The sequence below is a fragment of the Centruroides vittatus genome, unplaced genomic scaffold (genome assembly GCF_030686945.1).
Source record: "Centruroides vittatus isolate TY-2023 unplaced genomic scaffold, ASM3068694v2 scaffold_712, whole genome shotgun sequence".
NCBI lineage: Eukaryota > Metazoa > Arthropoda > Arachnida > Scorpiones > Buthidae > Centruroides > Centruroides vittatus.
The window spans coordinates 1,351,916-1,372,431 of NW_027122715.1; the positions used below are offsets into that span (position 1 = coordinate 1,351,916).

At 27.9% G+C, this 20,516-nt stretch overlaps 1 protein-coding gene across 2 annotated transcripts in view; it reads left to right on the top strand.

The window, feature by feature from the left end:
• The window catches only part of LOC136989583 (dipeptidyl peptidase 3-like), a 37,904-nt gene that overhangs the window by 1,430 nt on the left and 15,958 nt on the right, over positions 1–20,516 (top strand). The window contains exons 1-9 of one of the 2 annotated variants that reach the window (XM_067287798.1): positions 4,066–4,362; positions 5,594–5,759; positions 7,182–7,301; positions 7,365–7,454; positions 9,175–9,312; positions 13,106–13,180; positions 13,350–13,443; positions 14,056–14,177; positions 17,433–17,563. In XM_067287798.1, the coding sequence (XP_067143899.1) occupies positions 4,181–4,362; positions 5,594–5,759; positions 7,182–7,301; positions 7,365–7,454; positions 9,175–9,312; positions 13,106–13,180; positions 13,350–13,443; positions 14,056–14,177; positions 17,433–17,563 (1,118 nt within the window). In that variant the 5' untranslated portion in view covers positions 4,066–4,180. Of the gene's footprint in view, positions 1–4,065; positions 4,363–5,593; positions 5,760–7,181; positions 7,302–7,364; positions 7,455–9,174; positions 9,313–13,105; positions 13,181–13,349; positions 13,444–14,055; positions 14,178–17,432; positions 17,564–20,516 lie in introns of those variants that run through there. The other variant, XM_067287799.1, reaches the window with a different exon arrangement.

Genomic DNA, 20,516 nt, shown 5'->3' on the forward strand with positions numbered 1-20,516 from the left:
TGCCATTTCAAACCAAAATAAAATATTGTTAAATGAAAAACTAATTGTAACTTTGTCTTATGAATTAAGTATCTTTTTTAAAAAATATATTTGTAAATCAAAGTAACAGATTACAGTAGTGCCTCATACTTGAATTTAATTTGTTCCAGGCGGCTGTTGGAACTCTTATTTTTAATATGAGGAAAATTAATTCAGGTTCAAACAAGTTTGTAATCTGAATCAATTTTCCTCATTAGAAATAAGAGTTCTAACAGCCTCCCGGAACAAATTAAATTTCCTCATTAGGAATAAATGGAAAATGAATTACTGTATTTACTCAAATATAAGATGACCTCACATATAGGACGAAGTGTGACTTTAAAGATCAAAATAAAAAAAATTAGATTTATTAATACAGTTCTAATTTTATTTTGTTTAATCACAAGTAAAATATCAAATGAACATAGTACATGCACACATTGTCCCACAAAAATTACTGGCATTGTAGACTTTGTTGTCGATTTTACAAGAATTTTCCTTAATGTCTAAAGCTGAACCTTTTTTGCCAATTCTTAAGTCGAATCCACTGTCTGTCGATTACACTTAAGAGTTTCTCTGAATTTTGATTTCCGAATAATCATCTGTTTTCAACTGGGAATGGATTAAAACTCATAGACTCCCGTGTGATTTTGGAATTTCAATCTGGAATTGGATTCAAAAGCTTTGCTTTTCCTATTGCTATTCATCTTTACTCCTGACAATATACAAGAACGACTCAAACGACCCAGATAAAATATTTGTTTTTAAATACAAGAGAGTGAGCATCCGGTAAAAAATGAGAATACACGATTCACAAAAATTATTTGCAGAAATGCAAAGAATCTTTTGCTTGTGCATATAGGACGACCTAGGAATTTGAAGCTGTGATAAATGAATAAAAACCTCTTCTTATATGTGAGTAAATATGGTAATTTATTCCAGACCCTAAACAATATCCATTTCAATAAACAGCAAATTCACATAATTTAAGATAAAAATAACAATTAAATGATGTAAATAATAAATTAAAACATGAAAACAAAGACTGTAAATACTGTACAATAAAATGAAAATTGAATTTATTGTATCTTAAAGAGGAGTGATGTCCTATTTCTTAAGGTTCTCTGCAACTGTTTGACTTTCTTACAAATAATCATCATAGAGATGATATCACCATCCAATTGCTTCTCATTTATCCATACTAGGAGGAATTTTTCCATCTCAGTAATGTGTGATTTGAAAGTCGATGTTTTCACATCTGTTAGCCACATTTTCTACTTTGCTTCCTTGTTCTTAAGAATGGTGTATACCAGGGATGGGCAACCTTTTTCTACGTAAGGGCCGCATTTCAAAACTTTTGAAATGACACGGGCCGCACACAAGAGAAAAGAGGGGGGAACTGTCGGTAAATCACAATTCTTTATTCATATATAATTATAAATTAGCATATGTATACTTAATATAGTTTCTGGCACCGATCTAAATGTAATATATTGGAAATATTTGGTTAAATATTAGTCACCGCTAGTTTTAAATTAGTTTCGATGTGTCTGTTAGCCAGTTTCTTGTTTTAATTTTTACTAAATTCATTGTGAAAAAACTTTTCACGAATATAAGTTATAGAAAATAACATTTGAATTTTTGTTGAATATATCATTAAGCTGGGAAATTGATATATTTATTTATATTTAATGCCACGCGGGCCGCAAAAAATATTACTGCGGGCCGCAGGTTGCCCATCCCTGGTGTATACTATCATGGCCATTAGATCCACTTCATGCTTCACAATAAGTTCCTTTTCCACCTCAATTGTTGATACTACAATCTTTCTGTCTTGGTTAATAGAAGTTTTATATACTTGTATATAACCAAACACCAAAAATAAAGTGAAAAAAGCACTGAAAACATGAGTGTAATGCAAGAAATGCTTTTGCAATAAGAATAAAAGATAACCTAGGTGCACAACAGATGATGATTATGCAGCAAGTACATTTTTTCACTCTGTGTGTGGCAAACATATAAGCATTGTTCAAATTAATAATGAAAGACAGTTTTCAAATATATATCAGTAGCAAATAATTTTATTTAAAAAGTTTGGTAATTAATTAAAGTTATTGCTGCTACTTTGATTATGAAATAACTACAGAATTGAGTCCTGTTTTACTATTATACACAATTTGTAGTTTTATAACAAAAATTGAAATATTCAAACTAAAACAATGATATTTGATAAATTTGAAATTGATACCAATGATTGAACAAGTATCTCAATAACAGCTGTTAAATATATTATTTGCTGCTAAATTTATTAAATATTTTTTACTTTAATGATAATTTCTCTATTCTAAACTTGCAAATGGTATTTTAAGTGTAAATGTTCATACCTTTTCTTTCTAATACTGTAAAGTTCTTTTATAATTTGAAATAATAACTTTGTTATGTGAAATTAATCATACAGATGTAACTAAGAATCTCTAGTTTTATTATTGTTCAAAAAATTTTGAAAAAAATGTGTAGAATTTTTTAATTAGATTAAAACAGCTGTGAAAAATTTTTTAAAATAAAGTAGTTTGACATTCTAAACAAATCTGTCTGATTAATTTCAGGAAATGCATGTATGAATGAAAAATGAATGAATTGCTATAAAAGCTGAATATTTTTTATGAGTGTTTATGAATGTTGTCAGTATTTTATATAAACAATATTTATAAACCTAGCATATTTTATTATTAGTTCAATTTAAATGATTTTTATTTATTTTTCCTAAATCTTAATATAATTAAGATTAAAGTACTGTTCTACCCTCTACTGACACTGGGATTTATAAACTACAACTCCAAAACGAACCTGTTACCGGTGTTCCTTGCGAAAATCGTCTCACGATCGTCTCACTAACGTTTTCAAACTTATAAAAGTTCTTCTTCGGGTGAAGATGGAAGAATTTGAAAAAATAGAATAGAAGGTTTCAAATCGAACCGCTTCGTCTAATTCCGTCGTGGCTGACATGCGCTGTAGTGTCCGGGTGTTGGTTATCATCTCTGCGCCTCGAAAAGGACTTGCCAGGCCGATGAAATGTTGATCTCCTCTTTTTGGTTGATGCAGATATTATTAAAGCTCATTTTATATATAGCGATAGCTTCTAACCATTTTATATGTTCCGGTTGGGGTGTTGTTACGATGATTTTAGCCTTATCCAATTCTGCCTTGATATCTTGATAACCAGGCAACATCACCAAGGAAACATGTCCACTGGACAAGCAAAGGGTAGCGCTAACAAAAAAGACTTAGCAAGGCTTCCTATCACATACAACCCATACGTTAGAGGAGTATATGGAGAAGTAGCCAAAAGACAGCAGATGCAGATAGCATATCGAAGAGGCCCCACAATAGCCGAAATCCTAAAAAACTGCAAAGACCCACCGGATCCCAACAGAATGTATGGAGTGTACTCTATCCCTCTAATGGACAACAGATGGCAAAGAGAGCTCATTTACATCGGTTCCACTAAGCGCTCGTTAAAGACCAGATTAAAAGAACACCAAGCTGACCTACAGCACCGGAAACTCAACACGGTGCTAAGTATATACTCATCCGATCAAGATATCAAGGCAGAATTGGATAAGGCTAAAATCATCGTAACGACGCCCCACCCGGAACATATAAAATGGTTAGAAGCTATCGCTATATATAAAATGAGCTTTAATAATATCTGCATCAACCAAAAAGAAGAGATCAACATTTCATCGGCCTGGCAAGTCCTTTTCGATGCGCAGAGATGATAACCAACACCCGGACACTACAGCGCATGTCAGCCACGACGGAATTAGACGAAGCGGTTCGATTTGAAACCTTCTATTCTATTTTTTCAAATTCTTCCATCTTCACCTGAAGAAGAACTTTTATAAGTTCGAAAACGTTAGTGAGACGATCGTGAGGCGATTTTCGCAAGGAACACCGGTAACAGGTTCATTTTGGAGTTGTAGTTTATAATTAAGATTTAGGGAAAATATTGATAGATTTAGGATTGATATTGAATATGCTGAATTTTGCAGGTCTATGAATGTCTAAAAATGTTTAGCAAAGGAATCATTTGTTTTTAATATGTTCATTATCTCTATTTACCATAGCTGTTAATAAAATTATATCATATCTCAGTTCTAGAATGAAGATAATTAACTTGTTTAATGCATTTAATCGTCAAATTTATAAGAACTATTATTACAAAATTTTTGGATTAAAGATTCATAGTGGTAAAGCTAATATACCTACCAAAAGTTTAAAACAAGTACATCATCAAAAATTTTTTATAACAAAATATTCTAATTCGGCAATAAAACCAGAAAAGTGAGTGTTTGTAATTATAAATTAACAATAAAATAATATATGGATTTTATTTTTCTCTCCAAGTATATTAACTCAATAGCGAGGTTGACGCCGAAGTTTTAAACGCGAAAATGTGTACATCAGACGTTCGGCACTGCTTTCCTGTAAGCTTAGAAGTTTGACAATGGCATTTGGAATGTCAAGCATGATTCCATTGACTTTCCAAATACCATTGTCAAACTTCTAAGCTTACAGGAAAGCGGCACTGAACGTCCAACGTACACGTTTTCGCATTTAAAACTTCGGCCTCAACCTCACTATTATGCAGTATAATGATTCCTCCGGTTTAAATTTCAGTTTACAGAGAAATCTCTCAAAAGAAATTAAATTGTTTTACATTTTTTTTGTAACTGGACATTGTAATAATAATCATCTGTTTTAGAAGTATTAACTTACTGAGCTTTGTTATCTTGAATGTTTAGTTCTGGCAGTTTTCAAAGGCATGTTCTAATATTTGGCAAGTGCCATAATGAAAGTTTAGAGAAAATACAAAAATTAAATGTCTTAAGAAGTTTTCTGCTTTGCTTTCTGTAATTGGAATAAAGCACATGTTATAGTAAATATGATAATTAGATTGACTCTCATTGTTATTTTACTGTTAGAATCTATTACTATCTGATATGGTTTTTCTATTAATCGTTTCAGATAATCTGTGCGTTTTTTCTTTTAATAGTTATTTCTGTATTTTTTTTTATTTTTATATTTTATTTGGTTTATTATTTTTTTATATTACATTACAAATATGTTGTGTATATGTATGAAAATTAAAAATTTTTGTTTATTGCAAGATTTTTCATATTTTATATATTTAAAAATATTTAGTTTTATTCTGACATTCAGGTAATTAATATTTTCTTCTCTTTTTGGCTTTGCCTCAAATTTCAAAATAATAGTTTTTTAATATTATCACTGTGTTATTAAGATCTATCATTTTATTGTCATAAACTATTAAAATGCCATCAATGTATCCCATATATGGGTATATTTATCTAAATGTGTTTTTGTTAGTTTAAAGTTTAGCAAAGTTATAATCTGAAAAATCTGGCATTTAAGCCATTGTCAAAAATTCAGGCTTAATTGTTGTTTGTATGTATGTATGTATGTATATTAATTAAAAAATTAATCATTTAAAACTGAAGATTATCTTGTATCAGATTCTTTAAATCATTAATTATATTATTTTGTTAAACAGTATCATTCAAGAAAGCAAGATGTCAGACTATGTGTTTCCCAATGATCAGCCTGTTGTGTTATTAGATTGTGAAAAAGCTTTTTCTGCTCTCACGAATCAAGAAAAACTCTATGCACATTATTTATCTCGTGCAGCATGGTATGGCGGCTTAATAGTGTTGATGCAAGTAAGAATATTTTTTAAAATGTTTCTTTAAGTATTTTAATTAAATCTGTAAAAACAGGAAATGAAAAAGTTTTATATGAATAAGTAATATCTTTTGTAGGATTTTATAAAAACATAAGACTTTGGAAAGATGATACATATTGAAAATTTCAGCAGATTTGTTTTTAAATAAGTTTACATATTATAGAAATAGATAGATAAATAAAAAAAACTTGCACTAAAGTTATATAGTCTCTTGATAATTAGCACTGAGTTTGGCGTAAACACAGTTTTACTTGTCTCGCAGACAAGTAAAACTGTGTTAACGCTGAACTCTGTGCTAATTATCAAGAGACTAGTTTACATATTATTTATATAAAAGATTACATTTTAATCCTGATTTAAAGTTTTTGTGTTTTAAATACAACTTATAATTTTTTACTTTTTATTTTATTTAGAAATTAAACAAATTTGAATTTAATTTGCCAATACTAATAATATATTTTTCAATGTAATCTGTACATAAAAATAATTATAACAAATGATTTAGTTTATAAAAATCTGAAAATATTTTTAAGTTTGTAATTTAGTTGATAACTGTAATAAATGCATTACAAAACTGTTTAAAAATAAACATTTCTAGATCTAAGTATATATGATTGATTTAGTGTAAAATTATTTTAAAATAATTAAAGTAAAGTGATTTTGAATAAATTATTATTGAGACTACTAAACTCTTGTCTTCTAAGCAGCAAAACAGTATTTAATAATGAACATTTTTGGTCTTATTAAAACACCATTTTCAGGTCAAGAATAATTCCATTAAGCATTATGAATTCAATGGTTAAGAACACAAAAAAAGAATATAAGTTTAGAGAACATCAAACATTTCAAATTAAAACCAAAATTAAAATACCATAAAATAACAAATAAATATTGAAAATACAAAAAATGAATAAATAATGATAAATAAATAATAAAAAAATAAGAATAATAAATTATAAAATATGTTTAAATCATCCACATGGGCAATGAAGAACAAAAGTAGCAAATAACCAATACATAACATCCTTGAAAGTTACTGGGTGTAAATTTCAAACCCACCCTCCAAGCAGTTCATAGTGTGTGCAATCTTTATAGTTAATAAATTAACCTTGATGTGTTTATTTATATATTTCCAAGGCTTCCACATGTTATAGGAGATGTTTAAACTATCAATTGTATAAGCTGATGGTGCTGTATAAGTGCTGTAATGCCAAATTAGATACTAAGAATCACTTATCCTCATCTATTAAAATTTTTCCTCTTATATACAATAAAGCAAAAATTCTAAAGAAATTTTGAGACTAAATCACAGATCATATTTTAGATTAATATAGCTGATATTGAAAAAATTCAATTAAAAATTAAACTTTATTAAGTTATTTATTTATTTATTTTGCAGACATCACCAGAGAGTCCATTGATTTTTGCCTTCCTTTATAAATTGTTTAAACAGCAATCAATAGAAGAATTAAAACAAATTGCAATTCAAGAATGTGAATTCTCAGATGATGATTTCACTGTATGTTTAATTTATTCTTATTATTTTAATATATTGTTTGATTACTTATACTCTCTTTTTTAGGCATTACTTGTTTATTTCTCTGGAATATTAACAAATATGGGCAATTATAAAGGATTTGGTGATACAAAATTTGTTCCTGATCTTCCAAAGGTAAATAAAAATGTTTCTTTTATTATTCTTAAAATAATTTTTTAACTTAGTGTCTAGATACATTCATAAATATTTTTATATCATATACTGAATATTTCTCTGAAAGAATAGCATTTAAATTATAGAAACTTTATCTAGGAATTACTTGATTAACTCTATTACCAAAACCCACATTAGAATTGTTAAATATTTAAATTTAAAATTGCTTTAAAACATTCATTTATATTTAAGGATCTATCCAAGTTGCTATTTTGTAGAAAGTGCAAAACTTTCTGTTGAAGTGTAAATTTTTCTATTATATGCAAAATAGTATGATTTTTAAAAATGATCATACTTTTGATTGGAGTTTTACTTACACCAATTCAAAAAAATCTTATCTACATTTTGTGCATTTACATTACAGATGTTCGATTCAACTCCTCGTTGAACCTCTTCATATAAATACCTTATTTATCTTGAACAAGGTTATTGACAACAGCATTTATATCCCAGTTTGAAATCTGTGGTTTTGTTATTTTTATTGACCACTTTCTTGTTTTTTAAACAAAACTGATTTGATTTTTTTTATGTCACTTATTTAGGGATTTTTATTAATTTTCATGAAAGAAAAATTTTTTCAAGTCTATATAAATACATTTTCTTAAACTTGATGTGCAAACAGAACAACATTATAATCTTTTTATTTAGAAAAAAACTTTTTTTTATTGTATTTAAGGCTTTTTCAATTAAACAATATTTGAAGAGAATGGTTAGTACAACTTGAAAAATGTTGTAGAAATTATAAGGGAAACAAAATTTTAAGGTGCACTACAGAAGAAAACTTATATGTCACAACATTGAAATTTCACATATTTATTGGTTTTTAAACCTATTTATGTACTGTAGACCAGCAAAAATATTCTTAAGTAATTCATAGAGACATATTAATATAATTTTAGATATATTCATATAGAGATGTTAATTGATCTTTTTGGAAGTACATGTTTCAATCCCACCTTTACTGTTGAGTGGTACACATTTGGTGTGTCTTGATCTCACGAGCCACCTTGTATCAGTCAATCAGTCATTCCTGGTAGTGTTGCCAGGGATATTGTTGTCACTGCTATATGTTCAGGAAATCCTGCACCCTCATGCATTGCCATTCATGACAATCTGAAATCATCCATTTTCCAGTAAGATAGTGTTTGGCTGCACATAGCTGTTTTCCAAGAATGTATCCCTATGTTGCTATACTTGGTTAGCTGTCATATCTCCAGACTTGTCATCATTCAAGCATTTGTGGGACAAGATGAGATGCCAACATTGGCCATTCGAGTGTGAAGGATGTGGAGTATCAGTTGTAACATCTGTGAGTAAATCTGTTTCAGATAGCATACATTGTCTGTATGTCTCCATTCCTGACCATATCATCATATGTATCCAGACAAGAGGGGATCCTACAAAGTACTAAAGGTTCCTTGAAATTGTATTGTTGTACCACTAGGAAATGTCTCTTTGCTATGATATTGTAATAATTTATTACCGTTATCATCATGTTTTCATTTATAAATTTTTGATTCCAACTCCTTTATCTTGGTGTATCTTTTTTTTTTGGTCAATGAGTACATTTCTCTATTAGCTGTGACTGAATATTGATATTAATTACAGTTTTTAGTAAGTAAAAAAATTTTATTTTGATATATTAATATTTTATTTAATAAATATTTAAACACTTCAATAGGCTAAATTTGAAAAGCTTCTGAAAGCAAGTATGGCATATAAAAATGAACCAGAGCTTCTTGAAATGATTTGGAAGAATTGTTCTGAATCTATTTATTCTCTGAATAGCCATGAGAAGCAGCTTGGATTTCAAGGAAAGGTGAGATAATTTTTATATTTAAAACTATATAGTTTTTATATAAAGCATTTGTTTAAATAAAATAATGACATTGAAGCTATCAATTAAAAAAAAAATTTTCAATAAAATAAATTTTATTGAGAATTTTCTTTTGTGTTTACGGTAAAAGTGTTCTTTACTTCCAATATTTTCAATTTATTATTATTATTATTATTATTATTATTGTGTTGTTTATTGTATTTGAATCAGCTAATACTAGTGTTATGTCAGGTTAACATGAAGGCATTTACCTAAATATGCTGTGGATAGGTTTCTGTGTTGTTTGTGTGTTTGTCGTAGAATGACTGAATCTATAAGTAGATGATTTTTGCATCCCATTTAGTTTGTATGATAGCCTTTCTGTTGTTATGCAAGAATGATGTGTTGTTACATTTTGTTTGTAATGCATAATGTGTTTTGTAGTGTGTTGGAAAGAATGTGATCAGTCTGTATTGTGTATGTTTTTAGTACAGTCTAACTTGTTTATAACGTGGATGCATGGGACCGGCAATTTTTTCACGTTATAACCGAGTGTCGTTATCTGCAAAGTCTATTATTATCATAATAAATTTATTATCATATGTATAAAAATTCAAACTACATGTTTAAATCAACTTTATTTACATTATTATGTCTAAGTTTACATCGATGTAATTTAAAATTTCAAAAATTACCTTTTATAAGAAATTTCTATTTGTCATAAGTTTCAATAATGGCGAAACTTGCGGTTTTGAGAATAATGTCGAATCAAAAGGCAACAAAAGGTTAAACTAATATATGCCAATTAAAAATAATTCAATTATTTCTTTATAAACTATTTAATGTAATATGTTATATTAAAAATAATAGAATATTTAACAATTTAGCATAAAGTAATTTAAGAATGAGTGAGTACATAATAACCGATCGTCATGTCATTAAAAGTGTAGCAAACCTCACCCCACCGAAGTCAGGTGGTGAGAGTACCATCCACAGTCGTTCTAGGAAGTGGACTCTGACCCTAGGACTAAACACGTAGTATTTTCTTTGTGAAATAAAATTTGTAATCTAATTTTGTAAATTTGGGAGTGCTTCAAATATGACGTTAAAACAGGGTTTTATGTCGTTACAAGTGGGTTTTTTAACATTATCTAGTATAGTAAAGTCGTGAGACCGATAAAAATTTGACATTACATTAGGGTTGTCGTTATATCAGATGATGTTATAACCAAGTTAGACTGTATTTTTTTTTTTTTTTTAGGTTTTATGTATGTGACTTATCATACATCATGCTGAATTTCAACACTTCTTTAATAAAAAATTTTAAGGTGTGTTCTATTTTCATCAATATGCATTTGAAAGTGTTTGTTTTGTATGTTATTGTTACATTCAATTATTGAACATGAAGACAAAAACAATGAACTAAGTTTAGAATGACATCAAAAATGAACTCCAACTCCACATCTTACCATCTTACCATATTGAAATATGAAGATCAAACTACAAATTTTTTTTATTGTGGACAATTTCTGTTGGGCATGCACTAAGAGAATGGTCCTGGAGAATGGTCATTGTTTATTCAGCTAAGCTGAAAACACAATGACTATTCTCCAGGACCATTGTGTATTCGGCTAAGCTGAAAGTGGGGTGGCTGGATGGTGAGAGACAGAGCCCAACATTTCCAGGATATTTACCCATAAAAAATTTTTGGAGTTTATTGCCCACTTGGATTTGTTTCCTGGTCCCCAGAATGATAGTCTGATGCTTTAACTATCATGGCCATCTGGTTGGGCAAACTGCAACTTAATGTTCTCTCACTGCTATTTTCCCATATGATGAAATGGACACCTCTGTCTAAATAATAACCTCATTATACAGAATATTATAATGTCTTGTTTAATGTTTTAATATAATTTTATATATATAATTGTAAGTGTAATTGTAAAATTAGAAAACAATTATAATTAAAAAACCATTAGGGGTTCCAGTAAATGGCTTGATAAGTTTAGAATGTTTACTTCCAGTGTGGACACTCAAATTGTTGTTTATTTTTATTACTTAAGTAGGATCATTTGATTTGTATTTCAAAAGAAATCATTTTATTATTTTACATGATAGAAATGTTATACGGGAAATAAATTAGACTTTGCAGAAGGACCATGTGGTTCAGTTGAAAAATATTGAATAACAAATTTGATTAAAGGTAGAAATATTTTTACTAATATAAAAATAAATTTTTGACTTTAAACATGAGTAAGAAAAATAATGTCTTTCTAAATATAAAATTAATTTTTTTAAATTAGTTAAAAAGTGAATAATACAAGTAGCACTCAGTCACCAACTTGTTTGTCACTGCACTGTTGCAGAAACACCAACTCATTTTATATATATAATGGCCTGTGTAAAGGATTTTGGCATGTCTTGTGGATTGTGTTGGTGTGCATAAAATGTTTGACTGGTTTCTTGTGCATGGATGGAAACTTTCTGTACCAGAAATTGTAAATGTTGTTTGCATCCAATGCCTTAACAATTGTGGGTCCATTATATTGAATTTTGGATGCTATGTATATTTATTTTAATACAGGAAATAGTCAGTGTCTTGTGCATGTTTTTCCCTTGGTCTTTGTTTTATCTTTGTGCTTAGATTGGACAAAAAACAGACCAATAGTCTGACTTTTTCTGTTGATGTACTATAGTGCTGAGATTGTTTGGTGGGTTTAGTATGTATTGTCTATAGAAGAATTTTTCTGTTTGTGAATAATTTTATTTTATTGTTTTCATAGTGTGCAGATTTTGTATTGTTTGAGTCTTTGTGACTTAGCTGTAAACCTTTGTTGGAGTGTGTCAATGTATTCCTTCCTACATATGGCGTTTACCTTTTGAATGTGTTTTAATCTTCTGGAACATCTTTTAAATTTCTCTCTTTAATTTTAGTATGTTGTTGTTTTTACTATATTGTGTCAGTTTGCCTAATTGTTATCTAATGTCATTTACTTATGACTTAGATTTGTTTTTTGTCAGGTAAGCTTATTGTTTCCTTTAACACCAGTCAAAACAAACAAGCTTAAGACTTGTTTGTTTTGACTGTCTATTTTATGACTAAACCATAGTGACCAGAATGAACTAATGTATATATGTCTGAGTGTGTTGAATCCAGTTGAATGTGTTTTGATAATATATGCATATTTAGGTAGTATAATAATTTCCCAATTGCTTTGATGTGTTTATTTTGGGTATTTATGGTTCTGAGCAGGATCTAAACTTGTATATTTAATGACTGTTTCTTGGAATAAATGTAAGTATCAATTAATTCTGTGTTTGTGATGTCATTTGGTTGTAATTGTCATGTTTATGTTTTTATCATTGCATGTTATTTTGTGTAAATTTTGGTAATGACTATTGTTGAGGTATTATCAAATGAGTGTTTGGTCTTTAATTTGATCTAGTGTTTGTGTGTTGATGTAACTGTTCTGAAACTTGTTGTTTGGTATGTCCAAGTGTTGTTTGTGGGATAAGATTGTTGTATATAAATGATTTTTCTGGTAAAGAGCCTTTTACTCTGTAACAATGAAATGTGTTTATCCTTGTGTGAATTTGTTATACACTGTCTGTAGGTAGTCATGTCTGCATATTAGACAGTGTATAACAAGTATATTGTTTATGTTTGCGTGCAATTTTTATTTAATTTCAAAATTCATTACTTTTTCATTTAAATAAGTAATATCTTCAAAATTTTTTGAAAAGTTAATTTATACATATAATTTTATAAACAAAAATATTTATAATTATTTTATAGGGAATTACAACATATTTCTCAGGAAATTGTACAAAAGAAGATGCTGATATTGTTACCAACTTTTTAAAAGAAAAGGTATAATAAAATGAGTAATTCCAAATAATAATAATTTGGATTTTAATTACCTGATAAATACAATTAATTAGAAATGATTAGAAATTAATGCTGCTATTGATTAATTAGTTCAATATTAATTTTATTAATTGTGAATATAAATTAATAATTTTTATTAATTATATTACAGAATATTGAAGCTTATAATAGTAGAGTGTTTAAAACCGTTGATGATAATGGAATCAGTACATATGAAATTCGGTTGGCTTCTGTAGCTTCTACAGGTAATTAAAACTAGTATATATGTATCATTAAAGTAAGAGTATTAGTTCTAGAATTAATATTTAATGATATCAAACCAGGAAAAAAATGTTTGAAGAAAATATGTCAAAAAGCATAAGGAATTCATTAAAAAAAATAGTAAATATGCTTTTTGTTAAAGAATTGTTAGGAAATATATAAATATTTTTCTTACAGACATATAGACTCTAATTTTGTTCTAGAAATTAGTTATAAATATATTATAATAGAAAATATATTCATAATTTCCATTTAAGTTTCAGAAAATTATTAGTACCATATTTTGGAGTTTTAATGAGTTTTATAATTCAGTGATTCTCAACCTTTTTCTAATAATGGCTCTGCAACTTGGTAATCTTTCCTTGTGGCATCTGTACTTTTATATATATATGTTAATAAGTATTATAAATATATGCAAAATTAGTTTAAATTGTATACAGTATTTTCAATAAAATGATTACAATGGCCTTCTGTAACTGCATCAGCATTAACCACAAAACAACCATTTATTATACAGTGAATATTTATTATCCTAACATATTAATTATTAATAGCATATCAAAATTTTGAATTTGATTTCATTATGCTATTTTCAGAGGATAATGAAGATTCAGGGCTTCTTGGGCAACACATCATTAATGGATGTAAATTTGTATTAACACGTGGTGATTATTCTAAATTACTTAAGCGTGTAAATGATAGTTTACAGAAAGCTAAGGTAGGTATTTTTCAATATGAATAAATGGTAATACTGATAATTTTTACAAATTATATTTAATTATTGAAAAATGATACATTTTAAATAATATCAATGATACTGAAATCTTTGTAAAATTATTAATCACAGAATTGGATTATATAATAATAATAATATTTTATGTAACTAAATATGAGCAAAATAGTTCATTTTAAAAATCAATTTTTTTAAATCTGTTTTTCTTTTATTATATCCTCTCTCCTTGGCAGTTAATGGAAGTTACTATATGTCTAAAATATTTTCACAACAATTTAATTAAATTTCCAGTGTGTTGATATGGTTATATTTGATAATGCTTGGACATTCAGATTTTACATTTTACTGCTTAAACAGATTTTTTTTATATTAAATTTCTTATAAATCTTTATTTAGAAAAAAATTGATTTAATTATTATTCTGTATGTTTTGAGCCTAATACTGACTTTTATGAAATTGTGAATAATTGTTAAAGTTTTACGATATATTTGATTTTGTTCATAGAAGTTAATTGGGTTTATTTTTGTTATTTCGTATTACAAAAAGTAATCCTGAACCACTATCTGCTAAAGTTTCATTCTTACTAGTATGTTTTGTCATTCTGAGACTCTTTTCAAGTGAAATAAAACAAGGAAGTAATTGCTACTATAAAGCAATATTATGTTACAAGAAACAAAACTGCAATGTCCTTTGAATGAACAGCAACCTTTTCTGTTTATGTCAATTGTTTTTAATTTATATAAAACATTTCAGTTGATTTTATTTTACAAAGAATGAAAAAGTGTATCTAATTTATTCATAAACAGGTTAATGAATAAAAACAAGTTTTATAAATGTAAATAATTATAGATGTAATTATTTATTGAACTTTAAATCCAAACTCTTAAGTGCTATCACAAAGAAGTTTATTATCAGTTTTTCATCACCACCAGTTTTATGTTAAATCACTGTTTTGTTTTGAGTTTTATTTGACTGTATCACTTTTCTAATCACTTTTATACAAATGTAGTTATTTAGAAAAGATGATAACTCTGATTAATTTGTACTTTCCATAATGTGCAAATATTTAACGTTCATTAAATGTATATATTATAACTTATTAAAAATATGCATTATTTTCTGTTAGAATTAGTTTTTAAAACTATTGTATTTCAGAAACTTTCTGGAAACTCAAGATTTAAATTATTCAATCCAAAATGTTGAGATTAAAAAAAATGTGAAAAAGCATTATATTTCTTTAAAAATTTGTAGTTTGTTGCCAATTATCTTTACACAAAATTAAAACAGTTAAGCAGCTGTGCATTGCCTAAATTATTGTTTCTGAGTTTGCATTTTGATTCTGAATTTTTTATCAGATTATAATTATTGGGTTGTTCGGAAAGTAATTTCGTTTTTTCCATAGAAAAATAAACGCAATATTCTTATAATAAATAAATATTTTATTGAATTACATATTGACCATTTTGGTCAAATACCTGTTGTCATTGTTTCTGGTAGTAGCATGATTTCACATTCATAAAAATTTTGATCATTGTCTACAAAAAACTGATCCAAGTGGTTTTTGACATTGTCATTTCAAGTAAATGTCTTACAGTTAAAAAAAATTTGTATAGACCGGAACAAATAATAATCTGAGTGTGCCTGATATGGCGAATATGGTTGGTGTGATAACACATCCCATCTAAGCTATAAAGCCTGGACTCCACATTACCTGAAAACAGAAACTCAGAAACAGAATTCAAACATAGAGTTTTCATTTTTGTTTTGTTTTCGTTTTAACTTGACTCCATTAGCACGTTACGTGGAACTGCACCATCTGTTGATCAGTTTTGTAATTGTAGAGTCAAACATGGACGATGCTACGGATTCTGCCTTGCTTTCTCTGCATTTATTAACAATTTTATTGTTAATAATCTTTGAATTATTTACATTTTTTGTTGTATTTTCTAACTTCTTCAGTGAATAATTCCAAATCTATTTGTTTCCTCATCTTTTTCGCTACACTTTCTTCCATTACGACAATAAACTACACGTGACGAATGCACATGACTACGTGTCACAAATCCTCGCGTTTTTATTGGTTGCTTCATGACAGAATGAAAACGGAAAAGTTAAATAATTTTTAACTCTGCTTTCAGTCTTGTTTCTGTCCAACTGAAAGTTTCGTCAGTTTGGCTTTCAGTTTTACGATTACGTCGCGGATTCCAGGCTTAACAGTTTCTGACAAGTTACCAAACTTGTGTGAAATTTGGCATTATCATGGTAAAACACTACACTTTGTTTGTTGATCAATTCTGGCCTTTTCTGTTTGATGATATTACTCAATTTGTTTACTCAATGGCAGTACACTTTTGAATCAATTGTTAAATTGTCTGGTAAAAGCTCAAAAAAAATTTCTTTAAAATCCAACCATAGAGAGCATCTCTCGTTAATAACATGTGGAACCCATATATCGAGCTTTGAAACGAAACCAATTCATTTTAAGTAATAATAAATGGTTCAATTTAACACATTTAATCTCTTAGTGATTTCACGTGTTGTTATACGGCAGATTGCTTCAATTGGTACCATTATTTTGTTTTCATTGGCCATTCAGAATGTGGTGTATCTTTGATATTAAAATTGCCAGAATGCAATTTTGTAAATCAGTTTTGGCACTGTCTTTCTCTCAACACATCCTCTCCAAACATGTACCACAATTTTTTTCTTGTTTGAACAGCATTTTGATTTTTTAGTTATAAAAAAGCAAAATATGGCGAAAATGATTCTTTCGGTTTTCCATATTTGATGGGTCATCGAAAAAAAACAATTGTACAGAATCAAACAAAATTTTTTACAAATAAGCCTTAAAATGTCAGCTGTCGAAGTATATAATGAAAATGTGGTTTAAAATAAAATTGGCTGGTAAAACTACATCTAATTCCTCTAGTAATAAAAAAACAAAATTACTTTCCAAACAACCTAATTAGCCATTAAATTATTAATATTAATTAAATTATACCAATTATTTATCAATTTTAATTTTGAAAAAATGTTTCTAACTTTTAAAAAATTCTTTTACTTTAAAAAAAATATGACTTCATATCATGCATTAGTTTTGAAATTAACTATATAACAGATGTCAGATAACTTTTGATGGATAATTTCTTTTAATATATATATAAATAACAATTGCTAATTGTAAAATGGTCAAATTTAAGTTCTTGTATACTGCAAATGCTTAAAATTTATTATTTTTAGATTTTCTCAGCAAATGAAGATGAAAAAAAAATGTTGGATAAGTATGTTCAGAGCTTTAGAACAGGATCATTAGATGCTCATAAAGATGGTTCTCGTTATTGGATAAAAGACAAAGGGCCAGTAGTAGAAACGTGAGTTTTTTTTTTAATATCACAAGAATCACAGTTGCAACAACTCACCATCAACTGCCACAAATTATTTGGCTATAATTTGCAATAATCATCCGCACAGTAAGCGGCAGTTGCGGGTTCAAGTCCTGCTTTGGGCCGATTCTTTTCTTCCAGTTTAGTCTAAAAATTATTTAATTAAATTATAATTACTGTATTAAATTTAATATGAAATGATGCCTAACACTACCCTCTATGGTCAAATTTATTTGTAATTTATTATTGCCAAATTATAGTCCAATGATTTATGGTAGTTGATGGTGTCTTTGCAATGTATCAGGTTTAGTAAAATCGTTTATATTTATATAATCACAGTTGCACTAATTATAACATATTTTAAAAGATAACTATTAGTTAATTATAAAATTAAAGTATAAACTTTTAATTAAAAGGTAGTAAATATAAAAAATTATTTAAGCTCTTTTTCTTATGCTCTCATTTTTCATTTTTAAATTTAAAATCATATCAACTGAGTCTCTAAATGTATACATTTTTAAATAGTTTAAATATTATACTAAAATGAGTTTTAATTTCTTATTTCTTATAAAAAGTATAATATAACAACAACAAACATAATAAATTTAGAAAAACTGCCATGATAACTGAATGAACTACTATAGCTGAGGTTATATTTTTAAATTTTTCATGAAAATATAAAAGTGCAAACATTATAAAAAATTCATTAATTAACATTAAATTATTATTTAGGTGTGATTAAAAATTAAATATGAACTGTTTTATTTTTGTCAGAATTGTAAATGTTATTGTCCTGTTTAACTTGTTAATGACAGTTTCAGTAACTATAATTTTTACCTGGTTCTATATAAAAAATGTCACTTGTGTACTATATTTATCACGATTGCTATATTGAAGTATATTAATTATTAGTTATCTTGTAGTATAGTTAATAATAATTTAAACTGCTGAGAGTTTTTTATTGTTCAACAATAAAACTTTTACTTTTTTAAGGATATGGTTGGAATATTTTATTTATTTATTAGTACTAAATATGGTGAAATAAGTTCTCTCAAATGTTATTAATTATATTTAATTTTGTGTCAATGAAAGGAGAACATGAAGGAAAGTTCTCTTGAAGGTGCCTTGTCTAGCAGCTTCTCTTGAAGATTTCCCGCAGGAAACTTTTGAGAGGTACTGCTAGGATGAAGACATGGAAGATGATTGGAATTTTCATTTGCATCTTTCTTTGGACCTTATGAATTTTAACTTTCCTCACTAAGATTCACAAACTAAGGAATTTTTCATGATTAGTGAAATGATCATGAAAGATTCTGTTGTAGATAGATAGATGAAAGATATATGAATAAGCAAGCAGTACAGTGTTCTCCTCACATATTTTTGACTGGATGGATTATATATATAATTTATCCAGAATGGGTGGACAATATATATCAGGGGTGGGCAAGCAAGAGTTCAGTGGGAGCTGAAATGTAGGTTTTGCAAAATGCATGGGAGTCGCAGTTCTGTACCGTTGTGGCGGATAGTATGGTAAGGCGCGCGATTTTATTATATAATATAAATATAATATAAAACAAATATTGAATTTTTTTAATAAACATATTTTCACAAAATTGTAAAAATAATAATAAAAAACAGAAATTAACACTTTCAGCAAGAGTCGCATTTGCCCATGCCTGATATATATATTGTCCACCCATACATAGTAAAATTTTCTGTTGTTTATAAAACTTACGACTCACAAATCAATTACCCAGTGTGACTAACGTTTAAGTGACGAACATTTTCGTTACCCCTTCTGGACACTTCATTCTGAAGTGCCCAGAAGGGGTAATGAAAATGTTTGTCGCTTAAACCAGTGGTTCTCAATCTTTTTGAAGTCAGGGAACACTAAACTTTCACATTGTTTTCTGCGGAACACTTAACAATACATCAGCTTTAAAGCAGGGGTGGCAAATCTTTTTGAAATCAAGCGCACTTTGTCTAGTAGATGATGACAATGGCATTTGCTAATTACATTCCCATACAAAAATTATGTTACATTGTATTGATTTTTCTTTTGCAACAGTTTTTAATTGTATATTTGTTTTTTCTTTGTGGAACACTTGAAGTGGCTTCACGGAGCACCTGTGTTCCATGGAACACAGATTGAGAATCACTGACTTAAACATTATTCACACTGGGTAAATTGGTTTGTGAGTCGTAAGTTATATTTTAACTACACAACATTCCAATGTTGTGTAGTTAAATGTAAATAGTAGATCCTAATAGCGATGCCAGCTAAAGTTTTCTGTTTTTTTGTAAATACAACCCTCTTTCTCTACAAACAAACAAGATATATTATATACCGATATATAAAAATCAGTCTTTAGAATCTTCAGCTTTTCACTGTTCTATTCGTACATATTTTTTTCTTGTTATCTCTCTTCCATCATTTTTTTGTATACTTTCTTCCCAGATTTTTCTCAGTCTTTCTCTCATTTTTTTTGTGTATTCATGGCTATCCTTGGCAATTTGTGTCTTCATATAATCACACTATATTAACTGATTTTTTTTATTTTATCAATAATTGATTTCTTTATGTTCATCACTTATGTAATTTTTTCATATTTTATTTTGTACTTTAATAATATGCAAAATCTTGTCAATGCATTCATTTCAACTGTACAGCTTTAATCTGTTTTTGACATTTTCTACATTTAGCTTTCTATAATACATAATACACTTCTCTCTACAGTGTTACATAATATTTCATTTTTTTTTTTTTTTTTTTTTTTTTTTTTTTTTTTTTTTTTTTGAGATTTTGTTGTTTGTCAGATTCCATTTTCTTTCTTTGGTTTTTCCTGTTTTATGTTGCTGAAGTATCTGTCTTGTCTTGGCTTAATTTCACTTAAATATTTGTGTTGCTCATATACTGTAAGTTCTTCATTTTTACACTCTA